Below are 26,701 nucleotides of genomic sequence, written 5' to 3'. Positions count from 1 at the left end.
GGTATTCTTTTGTGTAAATTTGCATAAATGTGCTAGATCCAGTTTTCCTCCCTGAGATACTTCTAACATTTCTAAGATAACTTCTACAAAATCAAAGGTAACACACTGATTTGTAATAACAATTTCTCCACAGACTGTATGTTTTCTTCTTAGTAATAGAAAATCCTTGCCTTGCTTTTTGTGTCATGTTACAAAACAGCACAGTAGAAATGCTTTATTCTGTGTTAGACTGCAGTAACAAGAAAGTAACAGAAACTGGTAGACTAAGCATTGTGTTCTTTCAGTATTCAGGGTAATAACCTTAATTCTGATTAATTAGTCCTAATGAGTTTAAAATCTCCTATAATGAACTCCACCTCTTTTCATTCTGAAGTATTTAAACTATTGCTTTGAAGGTAAGAAAAGCCACATATTTAGAAACTTGATGAAGATCCATTATTTCCTCAATTGAACAATTACAACGTTTCCAAGGGATGCATACCTTTTTGCTGCTGGTGATACAGTTTCTTTTCTGGTTCCTGATGGAGAAGGTAAAGAGCCACTTGGTTTCTTTGGTAACACAGTTCCATTATTAACAGTATTCCTTAAAGGCAGTGTTTGTACCAGTGGTCTTGCTGCAAAACAAGCAGAGGATTAAATTTTACATATTCTTTACTTTTTTTCCTCCAGCAAACAAAAACATTTTGAAATACCTGTACTGTACCCTTTCCTTTTCCTCCACACTACTGCCAAAGTTATGTGGATGCAGGTTTTGAAAATGATTTTTTAAGATTTTTTTATTCATAATCACATCAAACCATCTGCACATGGCTTAAGAACACAGTTCCATAGCCCGTGCCATCTGTAAAATCCTGCTCTAGCTCAGTGACCTTACAGGTAGGCACAAAGGCAGTGGCTGCCACAGAAATCAATCCTGTTAAGAGAATACCTGTCTACTGCCCACCTGGATGATATTTGAAAGAGTGCTAGAAATAAAGGTAAGTCGCAGTTCCAGAAGCTCCCGGTCTTTATACTTCAATATTCATACAAGTTTTCCACAAGCAAATACTCTGTTAATAAATCCTTATTCTCCAGATACACATCTGACTGTAGGCTGCTCTCAAACAGAAAAAGCTATTGAAATCATCAAAACAGCAGATTTCATCAGCTGACATTACCTAACTGCATTCTGATCACATGTTGGCTCAAATAAGTGTTATACATATGTAAACTGTAATTACTGGTAGAATAACTGAAAAGTTCCATTCCAGTGCATTAGAAATTAGTTGCAAAAACAAAAAGCGGTTAAAACTGCAAGCAGTGAGTACTTACATGAAAACTTACATTACAAAGCAAGCCTTGGAAGCATAGACACAAGCATGTCAGTGCTCTCTGCACAGCAGGGAAGAAAACTAAAGCTCTATATGTCACCTGAAATTTGACATCACGTCATATTACAAGCCATCTTTGTGAAGATGCCAAAAGTCTCTAGGTACAGAGGAAGAATACCCGAGAGAAAGTAGAAGCCCATAAGTCACTTAAGAAACACAAGAGAAAAATCTGGCATCATCTCAAAGCTCAGGGAAAACAGCTGTGAAATACCCTGGGAAAATCTAAAATAATAAACCAAAAAAAAAAAAACCACCCTAACTATTGCATTCAGATCTAGATTATGATATGCATCTTATTGTAGCATAGATTGTATGTAGCATAGATTGTAAGCATGTATTGACTTGTTCACCTAAAGTTCTCATATACTGAAGTAAGAAAAAGTAGTGAAAGCCTATGACTTGAGGAGGTTGCATCAGTAAATAAGATTTACTTATCTTATTTTCAAGTTTCAAGATGAGCTATACTTAATTGACATGTACTGAAGCAGTTAATTGTGTTTAAATACATAGCTGCTTGTTACACATTCATCATTTATTATATACTTTCCATCAGGAAACAGTGAAAAAAAATAAGGCTTGTTTGGCTTAGATGGCTGAAGGATAACATGAAAAGAAGTCACCAAAGAAATGAAGAAAAACTCTAGGCTCCCTAAAGATAGGAGAAGCTGGGATTGATGGCTTTAAACAGTACCATTCTTACCAAGGGTAAAAAGAGGAAGAGCACTATGATATTAATGAGCAGCTTTAAGGAAAGGTGAAACAAGACTTGAATGAACTCATGGTGCCTTCCAGCCCTGTTTCCATGACCTATTTTAACATGCTAATGCTGTCTTTAGAACTGTATTAATTTTTAACCACGCTAGAGTTAATTTTGTTCATAGCTGCTTGTATGGCTCTGTGTTTTGGATTTGTGACCAAAACAGTGTTGACAGAAAACTGATATTTATGTTGCTGCAGAACAGTGCTTACACTAAGCCAAGGACATTTCAGCTTCTCACACTGTCCTGCCAGTAAGGAGCTGGGGCTGCACCAGGAGCTGGAAGAGGACACAGCTAGGCCAGCTGACCCAGGCAGGCCAAAGAGGTACTCCACATCATATGGCATCATGCTCAGCAGGAAGAGCTGAGAGAAAAGAAGGAAGGGAAGGACATCCCAAACATTGGCTTTTGTCTTCCCAAGCCATCATTATGCATGATGAGTTCTGTTTTCCAAACACATGAACATCCGCCTGACAAGGGAAAGTAGTGAATCCATTCCTTGTTTTGCTTTACTGGCACGCATAGTTTTGCTTCGCCTACCAAACTGTCCTTATCTCAGCCCAGGACCTTACAGCTTTCACTTTTCCAGTTCTCTCCCCTGTCCCACTGGGGAGGAGTGAGCAGCTGTGGGGAACACCACTGCCTGCCAGGGTCAACCCACAACAAGTGGCACTACAAAACAGCTGAAACCTAATGTATTTCAGCTTCTCACAGTTAAGGATCATGATATCTGTTTCCTATTTACTTTTACAGTATTTCGCTCTATGTTTCCTATCCAATTGCTGAAATGTACTGATTATATAATAAACATGCATTAATGCATAAGTAACATACAAAACAGATCCTGTTGTAAGTTATAGAATCAGATGGTTACAGTTCAGCAATTGTACATTTGTTTCCTGACAATCTCTGTAGCTTACAAGACTTTCATGAGGATTTGAGGTCACAAGTTAGAATATTAACTGAAGTTAAACAAATGATTAGAATATTTTTTCTTTATTGTTATATAAAAATACCCACTAAAGGGAAGTTGAAGCGACTTCCAACTGGCATTGGTTTATTCTTTTAACCCTTTGAAATTGAAACTAGCAGGAGCCAGCAATAACCCTTGTAACTTTTGATAGTCAAAGGCTTTTGCTCTAAATCCAAACCGAACTGAGACTCCACATTTCTAGAGCTGGAGATTTAAAGATTGAGCCCCATGAGCAGGTACTGTTGAAAGCAACAACACAAAATTCTTACATAGCACACAGAGAAGCTACAGATTATTCACTTATTCCACTACTTTTTCTGGAGCTATTTAGTTTTATTTACAAAGCTATTTCACACCAGTGGTAATTAACACAACAGTCAAACAACCACAAACACATCATTAACTGTTAGAAGCAGTGGATGTCAGTAACTCAAACACACTCAGATTACTGCTTTGTCAGTAACATTTATTTGGGAAGTTCTGTTGCTTCGAGGTCTTACCTGTGGTAGCAGCACTGACATGTTTACCAGCCTCAGCAGCAGCTTTTTTAATCATACTCTGATCTATGGATTAATAGGGCCATTAAGTTTACAAACAAACCAATAATTACAAAAGGAAAGATTAACAAACAAGAGTAAAACAAAGGCAGGAAGCATACTGAACTCCACAAAGTAGCTGAATTAAATAAGGAAGAAAAAAAGCCACATTGGTGAAAGAGCTCCACAAACAGAAGATAAGCAGCTCTGTCTATGACATATGCTGCTTTTAAGCTGCCTAGCTCAAGTCTAGAACAAGAAGGTGCACAGAGACTGAAAACAAGCTCAAGCTTTTCTGCATTATTTGCTAGCCTTACTCTTGAAATCTTTAAGTCAGTTTCACTTATGAAATACTCAGAAAATGGAGTTCTCTGCCCCATGAACTTTCTTATTTCAGACTTTGAACAGAACGCTGGGGATCCAATTTCTGTTTCAAGGATAAGAACCTTCCCACAATTCAGACACACTTCAATAATAGGCCACAGAGGAAACAAAAGAAAGATCACATAGTATGTTTCAAACAGCGGATGAGATTTTGATGACACTTGTGACATCAATTTCTACTTTTTAAAATAGTAAATGTGGAATTAGCCATTAAATAATCAATAAAAAGAAAGTAGATCAAGTGCCACTCAGCCCACATGATGACCCAAGAAGCCACAGTCTCACTTCCACTATGCCCAAGCAGGCCGCACAGGAGGCCACTGAAATGCTTTTCTAAATTACAGTATTGAAATGGAACTTGGTCTTCTGGGCTAAGTCTTTTATGAAGTAGCTGTGCCTACTACAGAAAAGATAGGTTATCATGGAAATGCATCATACTTAACAGCTGGAAGAAACAATCAGGATACTTCACGTTTGGTTTCATGTAATAAAATATGTTTAATAAGGCTGACCATACAACGATGGTACAACTGGTATATAATAAAATGAAAGAAATTGAGTGGATTTTGTTAGCAATTATCAAGATTTATTTCAGTAATTTGTGGGATGGCTTTTATTGAGCCCTATTTACATTACCACATGTAAGGCTTCTGATAGTGTAATTTCACGTCTAGAGAAGTATTCACGCCACAAACGCATTAAAAAAATAAGCCATAGAAGGGCAGAAATATCAGCTTATAAAAGCTTCTTTTGAATGTATATTGAACTACGGCTTTGACTTTCTGCCATAACTAAGAAAACATTTCCTGATTTAGAACTCAATTGTTCACAAAATCCATGACAATCTGGCTCTGTATTTTACTAAGCAAAGTCAGCAGGCAAGAATTGATCTGGTTACAATTCAGAAATAATAATTAAACTTTATTTCCTTCACACATCAGATAGGAACTATTTTAAAGGCAACATAAAGCCACTTCATCTCTCATACTACCACATTTTGTGGAACATTTTGTTCTAGTGAGAATTATCGTTGGTAGCATTAACTTTTTTTCCCCAGTAAGACAAACAAATTCAAAATGAGGAGAATACAACACAGAGGGAAGAGAAAGGGAGAACAAGATCACAGACATTTACTGTATATTCTATCCAACAAGCAGTGTCATCTGTGATGAACTAATCTGGTTCTGGAATTCTGTCCATTTCTCCTTTCCCCATTTCCATTAAACAAACTCAAGATCTCAGTTCAGAAAACCAGTTACTTTTTACATATTCTATTAAATCAATGCCTAAAAGTAAATACCCATCAAAAATATATAGCTAAGGTCAAACAATTTCCAGCCCCCCCAAAAAGGTATGAATACATAATTAAACATGACCCTTCAAACATAAATTAAAAGTTTAATTTGTATGAACACATGCCAGGACCCTCAAAAGAAACAGATTTCACAGTTTAAACAGTAGAGAGAGCATGAACATCTCCTGCTAATGGATACAAAAAAAATGCCTTTGTCTTGTGGAGGAATATGAGTTTGTGTAGAGAGCTTTGCTCTGATATGGCCCAAAGATTCACGTGCAAACCTGTTTGTATACTGGCTGTTTCTGCTACAGAAAGGCCAAAGGGACAATGGGACACTGATGGGATCCCATCAGGTTCCAAACACGCATTCTTTATGATGTGGTAAGCTACTATCTTTCTTCCAAAGAAGAAGAGCTCTGCAGATCCACTGATACAAAGCATTCATAAATGAACCTTGAGCACCAGGCTCTGCAGGCCTACTGACATCCAGGACTTAGTGCTTCTGTCAGGTTTTCAGCAAGAATATTGGATTAAAATTTCTCAGAGCAATCTAAATGGGGTTTTCTTGTCTCCCCTCCCTCCCCCCCCTACTCTGCCCTTGTAAGGCCCCACTTGGAATACTGTGTCCAGGCCTACAGCCCCCAGTATAGGAAGGATGTGGGAGCAGAGGAGAATCACAAAGATGATGCCAGGACTGGGGAACCTCTCCTATGAAGAAAGGCCAAGTGAGTTGGGCTTGTTTAGCTTGGAGAAGAGAAGGCTACTGGGAGACTCCACTGCAACCTTCCAGTATTTGAAGGGAGCTTGCAAACAGAAGGGGGATCAACATGGTTTGAGAGTGATAGGACAAGGAAGAATAGCTTTAAACTAAAAGAAGGGAGAGTTCGATTGAGATGTTCAGAAGAAATTTTTTACTCAAAGTGTGTGAGGTGCTGGAACAGGCTGCCCAGAGAGGCTGTGGATGCTCCATCCTTGGAGGCATTCAAAGTCTGGTTGAATGGGGCCCTGGGAAGCCTGATCTAGTGGGAGGCAACTCTACCCATGACAGGGAGTTGGAACTAGATGATCTTTAAAGGTCCAGTCCAACTTAAGCCATTCTATTATTCCATTAAGTCTGTTATACAGACTTTCCACATTTAGGTTGTCACCACTCTTATTCCCGGGACTACCCAAAAATATTTGCTAAAAATTCCCACTCAGCTTCAAATGAGCATTTTCCTATGCTTTCACAAACACACAGATGACAGCACATAACATCAGTGGGGTTCTAGTAAGCCTTTGCTACAGTGAAGTGCTGGATATCCCACTCAAGCTTTTCTGACGCACACAAAAATCAACCTGTTACTGTAGGAAAAGCACCAGATGAGAGCACCTTGCAACATTTGCATAACAGTATATTGCAGAGTGGCAACGTCTATCACATCTGGAATCTACATCTGTTATTCCGTAACCGATTCAAGCACCAAAGTTGGCTGTACTTTTCCTTTGAACCTGGGCAACTAGTATAGCAACATCTTTCCAGACAGATCACCATTGAGATAGCTCAAAGTTCTGATTTTGATCATGTATACACCATTTTTAACTGAATTAAAATTATATTTTGTTTAAATTTGAACTGCTCCCCCCTCCCCTGTCAAAAAAAACTTAGGAATTCTGTAAATAGAATACACAACATTCAATACTAGTTATTACGAAACATTCACCAAAGACTTCATAAGTTAATTTTAATAAGTCAGGAAGCTGTAGCAATATGGAAACACTTCACTGGTTCATGAGGACTTGAGAAGACTTACAGAAGGTTTAACAATTTAGACTTGTACATGTTCTGTTTGATAGGTCAGATTTCCAACTTTTTGAGTTTCAAGTTGTTGACTCAACCACTTCAAAGATCTAAAGAATAAACTAGTACACACGAAACATTCTTTGAACTGAACTACCCATTTTATGTATATCTGAAATGCCAACCTTTGGTAGGTCCTTTCTTGTTTTGCATGGCCTGTTGTTCCTCTGTAATATTCAAGCGCCGAACCACATCAGCAAGGGCAGATTTTAGCAGCTGGATGTCATCTTCTTGCATCTGGACGCGTTGCTCCAGAGAGGCAATGCGATCCGTTACCTCCATACTGCTTGCAGCAGAGGCACTGTCATCTATGAAAAGCAGCAGAAAAAGCTGTATTACCTACAATGTATAACTATAAAGGAATAGCTTGGACAAATGCCTGTTGGTTTTTATTCAGATTTGATGATCTTTTGAGGAAAAAAGCTTTTAAGTGACCAAAAGGCAGAGATATGAATTCTGTAACAAAAATCAGAAAACAGTATGATGAGATAAACTAAGGTTGGTTTCTGGATTACTTGCTGTTAATCCCACTATCAGTTACCCATGTGTTCTGAACTGGAGTTTGGAGCAACCACCATTCACTATTCTACTTTATACAATGTTCAGGTATTGACAGTCATTTAGATAAAGAGTTTTGATTTCTTATATTCTGTATACCCTCGATTTTTCTTTCCCATAAGTGAGAGAACCTACATACTAGACATGTAAGCAACAGATAGGCTCAATTTTACAAGTGTCTTCCATCGACTGAGAAAATACATTAATCCCGTATTGTAAAACCCAATTTACATGAGCAACATTATGAAAACATTCCTTCTGGCTGAAATAGAAATATTAAATTCAGAATTATTCCAGAACCGTACTCTTAATCTCCACATTTCAGAAAGGGTCATTACTTTGTATACAATTCACCCATTATTTGGAAGCAAACCCACAGAAGCTTACAGTCTACAGCTATCTGATGAGGGCTACACATTCTTTCCACTCCAAACTAGCAATAAGAATATTTTTCCTAAATAAGTACTTTTGTTCCACTCCATTTCATATCAAATAGAAACACTGTAATTTCTTACAGTATTAAATAAGGGAAAAAGAAAAAAAGAAAAAACAATGTAAAAGGTGTCCAAGTTGATATCTACTGGGGTAAAAAGGAAAAGTATTTCCTTTTTATATCAGAGGACCATGAGGTTTATTTAATTAGCTAGATTTGAAAACTACAAGGAATTAGTATCAACTTCATAATTTTAAGTATTAATAGCCTAGTGATTATGGGATTATAGCTTTCATTTGAATATTTAGTAAGTTATATTTTAAAAAAATGATATTTAAATTACCACCTACAATCATTAACTTTTCTCTGCCTCACTCCTCACGAGTATCTACTACATGCATTTCTTCTGTTCAATTGCTGAAGCCAATCTCTTTACGAAGGTACTATATGCTTTTATTTCTTGTGTACTTGATTTTCTTCCTTTCCAGACCAGATGTTTCCACTTCAAATGTACAAAGGCATAAAATGAAAGTTAAATGGCTTGTGCATAATAACAAGTGTTGAATTTTAAAACAAAGTCCTTCAAACACAAAAATAACAGTTTCAACTTCTGAATGCATTTAAAGCCGTGTCCAAAGAAGTTTATACATACAAACTGTTAATCAAAAAAATCTGGGGAAAAAAAATGTACTCAAAATGAAAAGTTCATCTCCAATCCAATCAAATACAAGTTGGTTCCTAACCACTGCTTTTTGGCTCACATACTTCTCACACCCTCAGCAGCTATCTGTGGTTACCAAAACTAACTTGGAAACAAGTTAAGTGCTATAACAATACAGAACATCCATAAATAGTTACAGGCAAATATAGCTTAAGTTGCTCGTTAATCTTTACCAAATCTTCAGAGCATATTTAAAATATCAGCATTAGGCTATTAAAGCTTTTACCGTGGTGTTCATAGCCTAGATGTAAGCACCCCATTCTGACAAACTAAAAGAGAACTCCTGAAAAATGCTGGAAAAGTTTCCCTTCGACACAGCCTAAATGCTGTCCAAATTTTGGCATAATCACAATTCTGCTCGGTGCAGAACTCTGCGCTGCAGCTGTTGCAGGTAATTAATCCCAAAAATAAGATTAGCAGACATGCTGGCAGCAGTATGAGCTGCCTGTAGAACTTAACCTTTCCTTGTACAAACAAAAGGCCCATGCTGCTCTAATGACTTTACACTTTAACTCAGCTGGAAATAACATGGATTAGCATACTGGACAATAGGCAACCAAATCTAAAACTTCATTTAACCAATACAAGCCAAATTCAAACTTCAGCCATTCTGCCGAATTCAATATGGCATGGTATATTTTCTTCTGAACTCAGAGAAAAAAAGCAAGTTCGCAGGATGAGAAGAAAACTTGAGGAGAAATTTGCTGGTGATGAAATGATCTACCCCTGGTGTTACAGAAGAAACATTCTCATTATAGTATCAGTTAGATTTGTTTCGAAGTGTAAAGAAAATAATTTTGCTTAAACATAAATCTTCAAACAGTAAATCAGCAGCATTTTTATTTACAGACCCTTGAAAAAAACAACTTCCACTGATAATTACTACAACATACCTCTGTCTCCTTTCCTTCTCCCAGCTGTCACCAGGACTCTTCCCAATGCCTCCTTGCTGATGAAAAGCACCAACCCCTTCCTCTGGGCACAGCCTAAATGCGCCTCCCCTATCACCATTCCTCCCACTCCTCAGAAATGGAACTCTTATTCCTGCTGCAGCCTCAACCTGCCTTCTTTTTGTGTCCACTATATCACAGGATCCAGATTCCTTCCAAACATGCAGGAAAGAATAGAACCTCAAGGAACTTTCAGCTGAAAGATTACAGCTGAAGACAAGATGTATGAGAGGCGGGCCACATTTGACCTTGCTTTCTCTCTGCATACATATATCAGTAAGGTATAGAAGATGTGTGGGATATAACAGAGGTACGTTTCTGAAGAAAGCACAGCACCACAGTATTCACAAGCAGGAGCTCCTAATTCTGTAAGAAGAGGCTAGAATGTTCCTGCAGTTGAGATCTCCAGATCAGGGAATGTTGAGCAATAGAGTTACAACTGAAACGCAAGCGGATAAGCAGTGTGTTGCAGTACCAAAACAAGAGAAATACTAATTCATATTACCTAACCAAACAACCACCACAGATCATAGCAGATGTTATTCTCCTCTGCTCACAAAAGCAAAAGCTGGATTGTTGTCCTACTTTGTGATTTGCCTCTGCAGCATATAAGCTCTTCTTCACAGCAAAGAGCAGGGGGATACAACATTCTGTAACAGATATTTGTCAGGTAGTACACATTGAGTATGACCATTTCTACTCAGAAGGCAGTGAGGCCCTGGCACTGCTGCCAGGGTCCCCATCCCTGGAGTTGCCCAAGGCTGGGTCAGATGGGGCCCTGGGCAGCCTGAGCTGGTGGGTGGCAGCCAGCCCACATCCAGGGGTTGGAAATAGATGAGTTTTAAAGGTCCCTTCCAACCTAAGCCATTCTATGATTTCACGATTATCATTCTAAAGCCAATATTAAATATAAAGCAGCTTTGAGCTTCATAACATCTTATTCCACATTTTCTCCCATGTAAAATATGCATTCTGAAGTAGCTATCCCCAAAGAGGCTGTGACAGAAACAGAAGGGGGCTGAGAAATGTTCAGTGCCAACAGGCAGCAAGTGGGTCTGCCCTGGGATGCTCCAGCAGGAGGCCACCTTCCACTCAGTGTCTGTGTGTGTTGTCCTGATGCTGGGTTATGTGTGTTTGGTTTTACAGCTCAGTTACAGGCACCAAGAGAAAGGCACTTTGTGGTGATGATGTAAAGATCCTCAGAACACTTCACCTGGCTCCAAGGAAATACCAAGCATTTAAAAAAAAATCCAGATAGACAGAAACACACAGCAGCAATGTGCAGCTTTACTGTGTTCTTACAGCATTGTAAAACTATACTATTGTGTCAATATGTTACTTTTTGTGACCATAAGTTCAGTAAATTTAGCAACTTTTTAACAGTGTATTTAACAGTATACTTAACGTCTTTTCCTCATCTCTCATAACACCCACAGCTGTTCACTATCTGGAAAGGTGCATGAAGGAGGCCATAAACCCTAGACGTTTTTGCTGACACATTAAGATAAAGCCAGCTTTCACCACCACCTTTTTCAGCCATACACAACCATCACATCACCCAAGTGTGTAGCATTGATCTAAGTGGGTATGGTGCTGAAGGGTTGGCCTAAATGATCTTACAGGTCTTTTCCAACCTTAACGATTCTATGAAAGCATGCTAGAATTAATCACTGCTTCTTTAAAAAGGAGGAAAATTGGAAGAAATGGTAGAAAAATGGGAATAGGAAGAAGAAAAATGTCTTTAAAGTTAAATTTATATCCCTAGAATTAGAAATCTGAAGTGAAATGACATTTTACAAGTGTTCGTGTATTTTTGTGGATGGTAAATCAACTCTAGAACAAGCTCACAAGATTAATGCCACACAATGCCCAAAATTAAATAAGTACCATTTCAGATGCTTGGCTATCATCCATAATACACATTCACATTACTATTTGGAAAGAACAATCATTCGTCATTTATGCTTTGCTGAGATTCTGCAGGTTTCAAAGTGAATACAGCGAAAAGAAAAAGGCAATGTTCTCTGTGCTGCTCTTTAAATTTTCCAACCAGCTAATCCATGATCTCATAGATTGGAAAGATTTCTTGTGGCAAAATAAAAGACAATACTGAATCAGATGAATAATCTGCTTCCAGAGGATCTTCCAGTTTTTCAGCAATTTATTACTTGTACTTTGCCAAATGTGAAAAAAACATCTGAACTACAGCCAACAAAAGGATGTGCACACTGTTTACAAGTAAGAATGATTTGAAGATTTCTTAACTGTATATAAGGTAAAGCAGAATGGCATACTTACACTGCTAGTTAGAGACAAGCATACTAAAACGCAGGCTATTTTCTGATGGAAAAACCTAAATCTGAATTGTAAATTAGATATGTAGGAAATAAAGGATCTCAAAGAATTAATAGCATTTCGGTTTTTTGGAGGTTTTTTCATGGGGGAGGGGGAGGGGATAAAAACTGCAGTGACAACAACATCACCAATAACATCAGAAAAACAATAAATAAAAGGAAGATATCCGAATCTATTTTTTCATTGTTCATTGATTTTCAAGATGAGTAAGCTGTATATGTATCCACTTATTTTCCACATGTTGTTAAACAAATATTAAAAAGCTAACATTAAAACAGACTTGGCATTTTTCCCCATAAGAACTACTTCATTAAACAAACCTACTTCACCTTTACCTCATGCAGACACTAAATCCGAGACTATCTTGTCCAGCTCAGACCATAACAGCTGATTAAGTAATGAAAACACTAGATACTGAGTCTGACTGGCAAACAAATTTGAGCTTATTCAATTTAAGCTGTCTCTTCAGAGTACCCATGAACAGGATCAAGTTGTATATGAGGTACTTCCAAAACTTCTCGGGATCTATTTTGTCCATTATATGTTTCCAAAGAATCTAGCACAATGCAGGTGTGGTTGCCCAACACTACTGGAGTGCTCACTAAAAGCAGCACCTCATACTTCTGACCAAAGTTGTCCTTGAATTTTGACTCATTGCAGAGTATTAGAAAAGAAAATCCAAGCCTTCTAGGGACAGCAATTTCCAGCAGAGGCCTTCTGCAAAAGTTAAAGGATAACCCAAACAATGGAAACTGTGGCAAAGGACGGCAGAGAGAAGGCAGCACCTGCCATAGAGATGCCCTTCTAGCACAAAAATGTAGACCATGCCAGCATGTCTGAAGTGAGCTCAGCTGGTAGCTATGCTCTCCAAAACACCAGCAAGTACATCACTGTCTTTACTTCTAAATTAATTGGTCCAGCCATTTACATTGCTCGGAAATCACTAATAACTTCAGCACCACTGTAGCCTTATGAAACACGCATGGAGATGAAGAGCCCTCCCCTGACACACAGCCAAGCATGTGTGAGAAGGTAGGAACTGTGCAGCTGCATGAGATACCAGTGCACATTCTGCTGCTCAGTGCAGACAGAGAGAACTGCAGACTGATTTGGACCCAGTATAGCAGTAAGGAATACTGAAGGTGTTGCAATTCTTGACAAATTTTCTATTATCAGACTTCACGAACTTCACAGAAGTGTCAGATGCTGCACATGTCACTTGGCTACACATTTGGCAACCTCCCCTTCTCCTGCCCACACCATCACAGAGATTTCATGTGCGAGTCAAGTTACTGGAACTATTTTCTGCAGGCTCCTTGAGTCACACTAACACTGACTTTCAATGATCTCTCTCCACTTCACCCCTCTCAGCGCACCCTGTTTAGCTTGAAACTAACAGTGCAGAAAAAGATCCATGTAAGGTCAGCATCTTCTGCTTCTTTAGAAATTCTGCCCTCCCTTCCTGGCTCATTGAATTCATCTTTGAGTCTCGGGCACCAGCATCAGCCATACAACATATTTGATCAATACAGTCTGACTGAACTGACAACACCAGAGTGCTAGAAAGAATTAAGAAGAAAAACAATCACCAAAATCCAAGGATTAAAATGAAAACAACTTGCAAAATGAAAATGAGCAAATCATTGCGGCACTTAAGCAGTGGAATGCAGCGACAGAGTTGCCAGGCTTAGATTCAGGATCTGGGAAGTCCCAAACATTCTGGTGGAGGCTTCTGTGGCATAATGTCAGCAGTTATTTGCAGACCAAAAGGCTCTCTGTGCAGGAGAACAATGCAAAATAAAACAGCAGTTCAGTTTCCTTTGACAACACAACACCAAGCTCCTTTGTTTAAAGGATCACTGTCGACAGTATCACACAGACTATCTTCCCTCCATCTAATTTTCTAATGCAAAACATTATACCATACCTGAAACACAGCAGCAGCTCTCCAGGCTCAACTCTGAAGGACAATGACAACACATATGTGCAACAGCTTATCTCAAAGTCTGGTACATACCAGACTACTCTGCTAGACCCTAATTTGACCAGATTAGAGATTTCCGCTATGAAAAGCAAGTGGATTTAAAGCCTGAAATAATGTTATCCTATTTAATCTCGTTATTTGGTGTGGTTAAGGGAAAAAACAGACAAACTACATGTGAATTTGTACAATTGTCATGCTTTACATGCAATCTTGGGAAGCAGAACTGCTGCCAGCAGAATGCTACGGGAACAGACTTAACGTCAGATTCTCTAATTGCATTTTAAATGTAAAAAAGGATAAGAGAGAAAACAACATGGTGGGGGTTTTTTAGATGGAAGAACTGATTTAAAGGAACATGAAATTGTATCTAATCTTCAAATCTGATAGCTATAGACACAATGCCATATCATCTATAAACATTCATATATGTACATGTGCATATACTCTGAACAGGCAGGACAACTTTTCAGTTCTATCTCTACTCAAATGAACGTACTTACAAGTGATTAGCATCACAAGGAGATGCCCTAGTTGGGTACAATAAGGTACATCTCACAGCAAGTAAACTGAACAGACCAGATTAGTTGTTCCATGTCCTCAGAAGTTATGTATGTGTAGGAGGGAGGAAGACAACCCTGTCCCACACACCTGCCTAATGCTGTGCCCTGAATTGCACTGGGAATCCATGAGAAAAGTGATCCAAGTAAATGATGATTTAAGTTGTTTTATGGCAGAACAGACCATATCTAAACCATACTGTCAAAACTGCAATCCAAATGTGTATACTTTATATGGACTACAGATGGTTATTTTTGTGAACAGTGTTTTCTCTGACACAGCTAGCTCTTGTAGTCCAATAGCTGTAAAAGCATATCACTCTATTTCCAAACATTCACTGAGGAAGAGCTTGTCTTTTTACAGCTTTACCACTAGAAAGCTAAAGAAAAGGAATTTAACTTCCTAAAATGAGAAGCTGAATGGGAAAGAAGGGTAATCCACAACTGCAGTCATAATTGAGAACCACCTCACAGCTGGGTGCACTGCATTCATTAACAAAATGAGAGAAAAAATTATCTTAACAGAAAATTCTCAGTAAGTTCTTTGCAGTTAAAAGTCAGCAATCACTACAGCTAAATTACAAATGCATGCCTATGACCTGCCTCCAGGTGACAAGCTGTAACCAGCAGCTCGCTTGTTTCTCCCCAGTGGATGGAACTCAACCAGTTAATAGCACTCAAGTGAAAAAGCAGAAGAATTTTTCAGCCTGACAATAAATTAGAGGGACTTTCCTCAGACGAGGTTTACCCATGAAATGTTTTACAGTTCAGACTTACTGAGCTGGCCCTGTTAAGCACACACATCAGTAGGAAAAGCTTGAACAAATTGTCATTGCCGCATGTTGTGCTGGAGCAGTCTGTTCAATAAAGCAAACCATTGTGAAAAAAATAAATAAAATACAGCCTTCCATAGTGTAATATTAAAACAAGGTTAGTAGTTTGAGAAAAATGATCCCATATGATCTGTCTAGAGTTACAAAGCTGAAGGCACAGCATAACAAGAACTCAAAGAAAGGAAAGGGTATGGTAATGGTAGAGGCACCTCAGGAAGAGCCAGACAGAGCATAGCTGTTTTACATCCGTGGTGACAGTTGGTGTGCCTCTATCACAACCTGAGGAGAAGAAAAGCACACTGTGGAATGTGGGAGAGCACCTACAATGCCTTTGTCATAAATGTCACGGTTTCCTTCTAAACATTCAAATCACCTTACAAAAATCTAGCAAAGGATGAATTCAAATCCATCACCCAGTGTACAAGTAGTGAGACTATTTAGCACTGTTGGGCAAAAAAAAAACCAAACTAGATGCAAGATTTGCTCCTGCTGAATGGGTTTTCAATCTTGTGCAAATAAACCTCACGCACTAATACACACAATACGTTTTCTTAGAAACTTTATCAACACTGCTGCTACAACCAATGCTTCAACACATTCTCACTGTCTTTAGGAAAACCGAATGCCTCCACCAGATTCTTCAACTAATTCCTGGGTAAATAAATAGAAAAGACGTCCTTTTACTTGCAATCCAGACAGATCAGGAGGAAAGCAAGCTCATTTAAAACATCTTTTTAAACTTTTAAATGTTACTGATGTCAGCCTGCCACTGCTCATTACAGACCAATCTTACATTTTCTGTGTACTTATTTTCCTAAAGAGATGATCGTCACCACTAGTAGGAAACCATTAAGACACATCAGCCACCGGCTGATCTGGAATTAAACGCAGCCTATACATTACAATGGAAGTGGAAATATATAAGCATCTAAGCAACTACGTATATTAGCATACATTCCTTCATTTTCCTAACTTCCATATTAGAACTGCAGCAGACACTTACACTTACTCAGGCAATTGATGGCTTTACCTGTAACTTCTATAAGCTGCATTTTATTGAAAGTTGTAAGAATATATGGTAAAGTTTCAAAAAAAATTAAACACTGTTAAAGTTCAGAAGTTAGCAAATAAAACACATCTACAGGCTTTTCCAAGGGGAGCCTTCCTCATCGTGCTGCTGACCCCTCCCCCAGCTGCCAAGCCACCAGATCTATCAAAAGTGAGACAACATCAATAGTTAGAAATCCATTGGTACCAATTTGAAATGGTTAGTGTTTTATCACGTTTCATAACTGAACTCTTTGAGAATTAAGAATTGGAAGATATCAGCCTCTAATCAATAGCTTTTATTCATAAAATATAACCCTCTGTCAAACGTCCTGCTTTTTCTTTTCTTGAAGACTTGCCATCCTTTCAAATTGTTCTCTGTGGACTCAGACCAAGCAATACAACATGAAAAGAATAAAACATTCTTCCTGCACCTGCAGAAAGGGCAACTGAATTGAATTCAAAGGCAGATTTATCATTTTTGCCAACTCTGCTTACTTGTTCTCAGCTAATGGCTTCACTTCAAGCACTGGGCTGACTTTTCTTCAGAACTCTGAGCTTCTTGAATATTTTAGTTTCCGAAATTAATGCAGTATAACATTAGGTTCCATTATAGGCTGTCACTAAGACAAATAACAATTTAAATATTAAAGGAAAAAATCTTCCAGTTTTAGGAAGTTATTTTCAGGCTTATTTAAAATTCCATCTTTTTCAGTATTGCCTTTCACAGTAATGTAGATTTTTTTCCCCACTATGGCCAGTGAGCCCAAAGGTTGTGAGAAGTACTTGCATGAACTTGTGGCACTCTGGCTTGGACTGGGGCAAGGTGCCAGGAAGCCCAAAACAGGCAGGAATTTTTCCTATATTCTCCTTCTTCATCTTCAGCTGGTGTTAAGCCTTCCTTCCATTTACTTCTGACTGATCTCAAAGATGATTTGCTTTCTTGTTTCCTTCAAAGCTGGATTTGTTAACATGAGAACCTGACATGAGCCCTTTGCTGAGAGCAGACCCTACACCTGGCACACAGCCGTCCTCTGCCTCTCTGGGACTGATTTCCTTCTGGTGGCAGTCAGAGCTCCTGCCCTAAGAGCTCCACTTGAGAGATTAGATGGGCTGAAGGCGTGCTGAGCAAATTCTTGTCCAAACGCCATCTTCTGATGGCACTAAACTTAAACACCAGTGCCAATAAAAAGTACAGAAAGCCCAGCCTATAAAGCTCATCACTTTGCAGTTACCAAAGTCTCTGAGCTCCAAGTTCCATGGTAAGCTAGAAACTACTAGCGAAGGCAAACCTTTAAGTCTCACATCCTTAGGACAAAAGTTCTCTTTTGCTTTCTCAGCTCTACAGTTGGACTTCTGTACTCAGTTGCACAGACACAAGCTAGGGCAGGTATGGCCACTTGAATTAAGCCCATTTAATATTTTGACGGTTCTCTCATGAGCCTGGAAATACACATAATTCTTTCCTCTTCTCCCTCTTTGATCCTTCCCTCTTCTTTTTCCTGAGGTCTATGACCTCAGAAGGCAAATTCAAAACATGCCAGGATACTACTTAACATTACAGCCTTTACTTACGATTCAAATAGGAACTTCTTTTTTTTAAAAGCAGTGTTGATTACAGCTGTCTCCAAACATGTGAGGTTTATTTCAGTGATCAGATTCACCCAAGATGACACCCAGGTACAGTAAGCTGCCTCAATGCAACACAGGGCTGGATTTGAGGCAGTAAGGTGAGCAGCATGCTTAACTTGGAAATTGACAGATTTATGAGAGGTAGGAAAAAGGCTGAAATACACTGAAAAACATTTCTCCCAAATGCACTGAATAGATACTTCAGAAAACATCTGCTTGCAGGGCATCAATTTTCTAAGGAAGAAAAGGCAAACAGAAAATGCTTCAAGAAAAAAAAATCCTTCATTTTGGCAGAAGACAGATGAGAATAAAACCTAGAAAAGAAAAGGTTCAGCCAGAAAATACTTAAAGTTATGAGAGATACAAAAATACAATAAGCAACCTCCTAATCACACACGCAGACCTAGATGTCACATTACCTGTATTTAATATTAGCATTCAGTAAGAAATCCCAAGCGTCAGGCTCTATCTGCAGGAGAGAGGGCTCAACCCAAAGCTACACTTCCATGGGCCCCAGTGACACAACTCCTCACTGTTTTCATTAAATGTTTTCTCAAAACCAACCTAGCTGATCAAGCAGCATCCCCAGCTACCATCAAGCAAGCAACGGCTGTGGCAGGAAACATCAGGAAGGCATTCACTCCCCCAGGTCACTACACTATCTCCATTTAAAAGACAAAAAAGTGGAAGCAAGACAGCTTCACAAGCACACTACTAGGTTAAAAAAAAAGTATTTGACAAAACAAACAACATTTTGAGCAGTCATTGTGTGACAGTTCCCACTCAGTGATTCATTAAAAGAATTACTCAAAAATATTATTAATTTCTGTATATTATTGTATTGCAAGTGCCTCAATGCCTTTCTAGCACTCCTTTCCAAAAAGAAAAAAAAGAGGCTTTTGAAAGTTGTCAAATTTACAGGCTCTATATTGCCCAGATTTAAAATTGACCATAAAGACATTCAGTGGATTTACTGGATTCCAGAACAGCCTACTGTATAAAATGAATAATGCACACTTCCCAGAAAAATTACTAAGAGTGCTGAAGTAATTAAAAAAAAATCTTGTAGCACATGAATAAGAGTTGTATTTTAAGCTACATTACACACCCTTAGTTCTAACATTGTCTAACTTTCAAGAGCTTGAAATGTTTAATAATTTTCCTAGTTTTTCCATAGGTGTTAAGCTTTCTATCTGCTTCCTACTTCAGCCACAGAAGCGGCTGACAGCAACAAGGCAGCATTAGCTATGGCCCCACACCAGAGGGTAACACAACACTGCTTTTCCCCCTACAGATAACTGCCTGCAGCAGAGCAAAGCAAGACCCAAGACACCTGCATTTCCTTACAATCTCAGCAAGAGACCACATTTCCATGGTACAGATTCGGGAGGCTTCTGCTCTTCAGTGCATTCACAACCTGCTCAGCATTTGCTGACTCTCACCAAACAGTCTTTCCACCACAACAGAGTTCCCTATCCCAGGTTGCTGCTCTTCCTCCAGTTCACCTTTTAGAATCATACAATCATTAAGTTTGGAAAAATACCTCTAAGATCATTTAGTTCAAATGCTAACCCAACAGCACTACACCCTCTAAGCCATGACGACCCAAAGTGCCATCTCTGTCCCTTTTCTTGAACGCTTCCTGGGACAGTTACTCCACCACCTCCATAGGCAGCCTGTTCTGATGCACTACCACTCTTTTTAAGATGAAATGTTTCCTGATATCCAACCTTTTGCACCTCCTGCTTCTTGTGAATACAGCCCAGGAGCTGCAAAGGGGCTGGAGAAGAGCAGAAAATATATTCCCTGCATCCATCACAGCTGGAAGGTAACATACATCCAGCTCTATCCCTACTGCCCTACATCAGGGTTGTACTGTTGAAATGAAGCCTGATTATCATTAGAGCTGTGAGAGATCACTGTGTACACAGTAGACAACCTACTGCCTTAGTAGCTGCTGTCTCTGCTGCAAATTTGACTGCTGAAAGCTGGTGGTTCAGCAATATGGAGGGATCAGCAGCACAATGGGTAAGGCCTCCCCACCCCAGTCTTATATTCTCTCCAGAAATCAAAATACTGTTAGAAATTTGAAGAAAAAATAGGAGGTCAGAGATAGTAACACAGATCATTCTTTCCCCTTCCCTTGTTTTAGAAAAAAAAAAAAAGGGCTGAGCTATTTGAAGCCTTCTATTAGGCAGACCTACAGGAACACATCCTGTGCACGAGAGTAGAGATGCAGATGGTACTCAGCACCAACAACCAAAACACTGCCAGGCACTCACAGCCAGCTCCTGACTGCTGATGGAGAAGTCACTGGACAAGTCCCTGCAAAGCAGGCAGCTGCTTCTGCTACTGACTTTCCTTATGGAAGAGCTCCCCCCACACCTCAAGTCAGCACACGCAGGGATGTAATTACCCCCATGAGGTATGTTTAGGAGTTACCAACCCGTACTGTGGGCAAGTGCCTCCTGCAGCACATCCTGCATGCAGTGAGCTCAGAGCAGCCACAGCATGAAGAGTAGGTCCCTGGTTGTTTTATGAAGGAGCTGAGAACCAGTGTGCAGGTGGAAAGTATAAGATTAGGCTCACAGGCACAGCACCCAGAATATACCCATTTAAGATTCATACACTGTAGTCAAGACCCACCTTCATCTTTCCTCCTTGCTCTTGACAGAAACTACAAAAACATCTCCTCCTTCAGCTGTTCTTTCCTGGGCTCTCAATAGGGTAAAAAGGGCAGGAAGGATAACGTTCAGAGCATACAATGCAATAAAAAGATGATTATTCTAGAAATTTAATTTGAATGTGAATAAGGCACTGGATTGAACTGGAAGCTAATGCACACAGTTCTAAGATTATATGCATAATATGCCGTATTAAGAATTTACCTGAACAAGGGTGAAAGAGAAATGAATGTGCCAGCAGATTCTCCAGCCAGTCCTGGATCATTTCAAATGGATACAGTTCTTCCCAGCTCTGCACAACAGCTCAGGGAGTTGTAGCTTCAGTACAACAATGTTGCTTTAAAGAAAAATGCAAGCTGTGAAGCTGGGTATCATTCATACCCAATGCCTTGCCAGCCCACACCTTTTCACTAACTAATTATCACGTGGAAGTCTGTCAAAAATGTGGGGAAGAAAAATAACTATCTGCAAAAGGCAGTCATTTTTATCAACACTCGTTTCCAGAGCTTTCTGCCTACAAAAAGCCCAGGGAAGCCCTTCAACATCACTGTACACCACACTATCCCAGGAGGAGTCTCCAAGGCCCGTGCTCACTACACTGCCTCATGTTTCCACTCCTGCAGCCACGGAGTGGGAATTCTACTGCTGCAAATTGCAAGATGCTACTGAGGTTGCAGAGACCTTTGGGGCTGGCTACCAGAATCATTTGCATTCTTTATTTCAGAGAAGATGAAAGTTGGGTTACCTTCAGATGAGCAATAAACAAACGTTTCTGCATGGCACACATCTCGCAAACACAAGACACTAAAGGACAGGTAACAGGGACTCACGCAACCAACAAACCAATTTCTCCCAGCAGTAACTGGACAAAAGAGGAACAATTCTGCCATACAAACCCCTGATTTGTCAGGAGAGGCACAGAATTCCTATCTCCAGCATAGAATGTTTGTAGTTTATTATACAGGTATAAAGTTTCAGTATTACAAATGATTCTATACTGAGCAAAACTGAATAAATATGTAGCAGAAGAAAAGGTACTACAATAAACTGCAAATAAAAAGCAATGTTTGCACTACCGCATAAAATAAATGAAGTTTCTACTAAGAAAGCTACAATTACTGTTACAATAATGATAAATCTTTCTCAATGCACAGAGTTAAGGAAAACAAAGGCATTTTTGTTTCATTGGCTTACAAAAACAGTTTCTGCTGTTCACCTCAGGGCTCAGTAAGGGCTGTTAAGCAGCTCTGATGCAGACCCCCAGTCAGCTCAAATGCATCACAGAGGGTATGCGCAGTCCCAGCACCACAGAGCACACCTGGGTGCACCAGATTTGCATCCAGGCTACAAGGTGAGACAGCACCCACTGCTTTTGGGTCTCTGCAGCAGGTGGGCCCAGACACCCTTGTATACAATGAGTGCTTAACACTAATTTTGATTATCATTATTTTAGATAATACCAAATTTAACGTCCTGTAATCTGACTAAATGCTAACCTTTGGCAGGGAAATTGCTCCACAGCACAGCTAGAAACACCAAAACAGGAGAAAAAAAAACTTTGTGACACCCTCCTGCACTTCCAATATACGACGTTTGGAATAGTTTTATTTCACCCCAATATATTCGTTCTACTCTTAATCCACTCCTCCAGGCTGGATGGGGCATTGAGTAATCTGGTCTAGAGGGAGGTATCCCTGTCTATAGCAGGGGTTGGAACTAGATGATCTTAAAGGTCCCTCCCAACACAAACCATTCCATGATTCTACGATTCCTCAAGACAACTCTTTTTAAAGGAAGTCAGACTGGGAAAGGTTAGGAATAGTCAAAGTGGCCTACCTGTGTATGTTTCCTAAGAAATAAAACACCTGCAGTGCTGAGATAGCATCTGAAGAGCCCCACTAGGAGAAGTGAAATGCTTTTTTCCCCCACGTTTGCTGTTTGGGATATACACTGCCACACACTTTGCAAATGTTTGCTCACTGCGCTAAGTGTGAGATTGGCTGACAACATGTAGACCCACATGGACAAACATCCAAAGGCTTGAGTTGCTTTCCCATGTGTCTTCCCTCACCTTTCCTAGTAACTTGTCAGTGGCCCACAGGGCATCGTGCAAGAGAACTGGACAGAGACAAAATATCTGCTCCTTGAATGTCACATTCCACCTACCTCCTAAATGGATTAACCAATACTAATGCTAACTATTAAAACTCTGGGGAAAAAAAAAATATGTTTTCACCACTGTTGATTTTAATCATAATTCAAAATTAAAATCAAACCAGAAAAGATAGTCTTTGCAATTCTCAAATTCTATGTTTTTTTTTTTTTTAACTAAAAACAGGCAGTTTCACTTATTCTTGTATATTGTGTTAAAAATCTATGTGCTGGTAAGAAACAACAGACAAATGTACAAATTGCCTCACCCAACTCCCTGCCTCCAAACAGGCTTCAGTGAGGCAGCAGCTACTTCAAAGCTCATGTTGCACATGCCCAGAGACTTAAACCAAGAGAAGCAACTGCCAAATTCAGGAGGCAGGAAAAGGCTTAGATTTAGAGGCCTCCCTGAGGCTAAACATTTCTTTAAATAATAACTACAACAACAAAAAATCCTGAAGTTAAGCCCTTCTGGAACAACGTGCACAGAAATCTCTCATAACCTTCCAAGTCACAGCCACCAAGGTTAATGACCCAGCATCAGGCACACGGTTTCTGGGCTTTGCAAAAATACTACAGAGCCCTGCAAGAATCATTGGAGCTGCTCTTTAGGTTTACTTCAACCTTCTGGAATCTAAGAAGAGTAAACAAACAGGAGACACAACAGTTCAAGGTACTTAATCCAGCCCTTCCTACACAGGACTAATAAAGATGACCGGTAGATCCCGCAAGAGCATTTTGGTTTAAAGGACTCAAAGCACAAATCTGGCAGATCTCCCTCTTCCCCCTTTGCTGAGCCTGCTGTTAACAAGTGAAACGCTTCAGTTACAATCACCCAGACCTGATTCTGAGAACAGAGCAGCAGCAGCACAGATTGTTTGTTACTGATCAATTCACGCTGTCTTTATGGTATGCTTTTTCCTGCAAAGCTATGGAATAATTTGATTGGTGTGCCCCCCAAAACAGTATGCTCTGAAGAAAGGCAATATAAAGAAGAGATCATCCATTCTTTTGTTTTGTTTTTATGGCAAAGGTACAAAAGGAAATTTTAAGGAATATATATTTCTAAAGTTAGAAAATACAGAATATATATATATATATTTATATATAGAAAATACAGAATAAAAACCACAGTATGCAATTAAGAATGAAAATCTGTGCATAAAAATATTGAGTGCACCTTTGTGCCTGGGCCTATTTGACTTTTTAAGATGCCATATTCCGCAAACAACCTAAGAACTACAAAATACTGAGATTCACATCTTCTAGGAGCCAGAACCACACATACACACACGAAAGCAAACATGGAAGCTAAGCATTCCGTATTGAAATGCAGGAATCTCAATGGTAAAAAAAAGAAATTGTCTTAGTCCACCGTGCTTTGAGTGGGTAACCAAACAAAAAATTGTATTTGCAATCCACATGTAATTTTCCACCTCCGCAAACTTTTAATTAAATAATAAATCATGCCTTGTCCTTATTACAGTCTTGCAGTGGCTGCCTGCCTCTCCCTTGTTTTGTCTTGCATGTGGTTTTACAGCTTCACCTTCCACCACCAGGCCTGGCACAGGATTTAAAAGAGGGAAGGAGGGGGCAGGGTATCACTTCTATCTGCCACAGTAGAAGTGATACCCATCTCTTTTAGTAACTGGAATTAATTTATTGATGCCATTCAACACATGGTGTGATGAGCAGCTGCGAGGACAAAACACAGGTCCAGTTATGTGAGATGAGCCCGTTGAGGAGCCCCATTTAGTCTGCAGCACCCATTATTCCCGTAATTTATTTCCTGCTGCCTCCTGAAGCTGATTTAATTCCCTGACCTGGCAGAAAACTAACCCTGCAAAAGCAAAAACAAAGTACCACACACAAACACAGCACAGATTTTGCTGTTGGGTTAGCATGTTAAATTAACTCTGACAAATTAGTCTGTCAAGTGTTCACTGGGTAAAACCACACTGAGCAGGAGAGGAAGCAAGACCTTCCACTTGATCACAGCTCATGTTAGCTTATCTGCCTGAGGTGTTGTTGCCTGAAAATAGGAACCTCAGCCTCCTGAGTATTATCCCATCACCACTCAGCTTCCCCAGCTTTGGCCTGTTAACCTTCACTCCTGAGCAACCTTTATACACCCTCTCATCAGATAACACCTGAAGAGCAGAGCCCAGCATCTTTCATGGGCCTTGTACAGTCTCCCCCCAGTCTATGTTGTGTTGCATTATTTAATTGAAAAAGTTGAATATATCTGAATACATCTTCAAATTTAGTAGTTAGAATGATTTTATTACACACATATGCATCAGAAACCAGATAAACTTCACCAAGTGTAGCAGCTTAATTCAAAGAATCATTTCTTCTTTTATATAGCTTTGCCCCGGGGTTAAAAAAAAAAAAGAAAGAAAGGAGGGAAAAGAAAAAGGTAGGTTGCCCTGGTATTTAATCTCCCTGTTTAAACAAATTTTAGAAGCAAGCCTATTATTCACTCAGGACTATGTCTTCGTGTAGGAGGTTATGGTCCTGGCAACAACATCCTACCTAGGAATCACAGCTACAGAATGGCATCTCTCAAATAACTCATGAGACAACATGAGAACAAATCATTCTGTTCTGTTCACTGTTTTAAAGTTTCACCTCAACATTTTACCACTGAACTCCATTAAAAAAAAAAAACAAACACATAGGTCCTGGGAGACCATAAATGCTTTCCAACTGCAATGAACTTCAGTTATTATGCATTTTCTTAACACAACAGCAAACATTTTTCAACTTCATCTCTGAACGTTTAACCCCATGTCTCAGTTTACTGCTTTCAGAATCCAAAACCAATCACGTAGGTCATAGAAGACCACTGAAATACATTTCAGATAACAGATTTATAGCTGAGCTAAAAGATTAGTTCTGAAAGACTACTTTTTTTCTTCCTCCAAACTTGTGCTGATAACACACCTGTTCTTTCAGATAATGCACTAAAAAAAGTCTAAGCAAAACACAGCATACAGTAAATAATCAAATAGGAAAAAACATCCCCTCAAAAAACCTCTAACATTTGGATCTTATTTAAAGCAGGAGTAGAAACATTGGGCCATTGAATAATAAAATAGCCAGGGAGTCTGCTGCATGCATACCCACAGCATTTTAAATGACCATTCTTAGATCATTCAATGAAGCAGAACAGCTGTAAATTTAAAGCCTTGGTTTTAGTTCTGCCCTATCCATTAATATTTCCTCAAAGGAGTCAAGAGTCTTTAATTTAAGCAGTCAGGAGTCTTTAATTTTCAGTAGTGAATAGCAGCTAGCAGGTGCCCAGGATCATACCTTGGTGGTTCTTGAAGATCTCCAAGGAGACTCCGCAGCCTCTGGGCAGCCAATGCTGGTGCTCTGACACCTGCAGCATAGAAGTGCTGCCTGATGGTCAGACAGAACATCCTGGGGTCCAGTTTGTGCCCCTCTGGTCCTGGCACTGAGCATCACAGTGCAGAGAAGGACAGATAACCAAGTCCTCACCATCAGGGGGTTTGCTTTACAGATTGTTTCCTATCGCAACACGTTTCAAGCTAATTTAGACAGAGAGCTAAAATACAGCATACCAGAGCTAGGGCATCTTACAATATCTCTTTTAAAGTTTTCTGCCCTTCAGC

General features: G+C 39.4%; 1 protein-coding gene across 17 annotated transcripts in view; it reads right to left on the bottom strand.

Moving 5' to 3' along the window:
• EML1 (EMAP like 1) overlaps window positions 1-26,701 on the bottom strand; it is a 120,050-nt gene that overhangs the window by 45,896 nt on the left and 47,453 nt on the right. For 9 of the 17 annotated variants that reach the window (XM_025151235.3, XM_040701249.2, XM_040701251.2 and 6 more), the window contains exons 2-4: window positions 7,284-7,466; window positions 3,602-3,664; window positions 482-614 (exon numbers count right to left, since the gene is read on the bottom strand). In XM_025151235.3, the coding sequence (XP_025007003.1) occupies window positions 482-614; window positions 3,602-3,664; window positions 7,284-7,466 (379 nt within the window). The remainder of the gene's footprint in view (window positions 1-481; window positions 615-3,601; window positions 3,665-7,283; window positions 7,467-26,701) is intronic. The other 8 variants (XM_040701250.2, XM_040701252.2, XM_040701253.2 and 5 more) reach the window with 1 other exon arrangement.

Source organism: Gallus gallus, chromosome 5 (genome assembly GCF_016699485.2).
Source record: "Gallus gallus isolate bGalGal1 chromosome 5, bGalGal1.mat.broiler.GRCg7b, whole genome shotgun sequence".
In the NCBI taxonomy this organism is placed as follows: Eukaryota; Metazoa; Chordata; class Aves; order Galliformes; family Phasianidae; genus Gallus; species Gallus gallus.
Note: the sequence above shows the minus strand (reverse complement) of the source record. Positions and strands in the feature narration are given on the sequence as shown.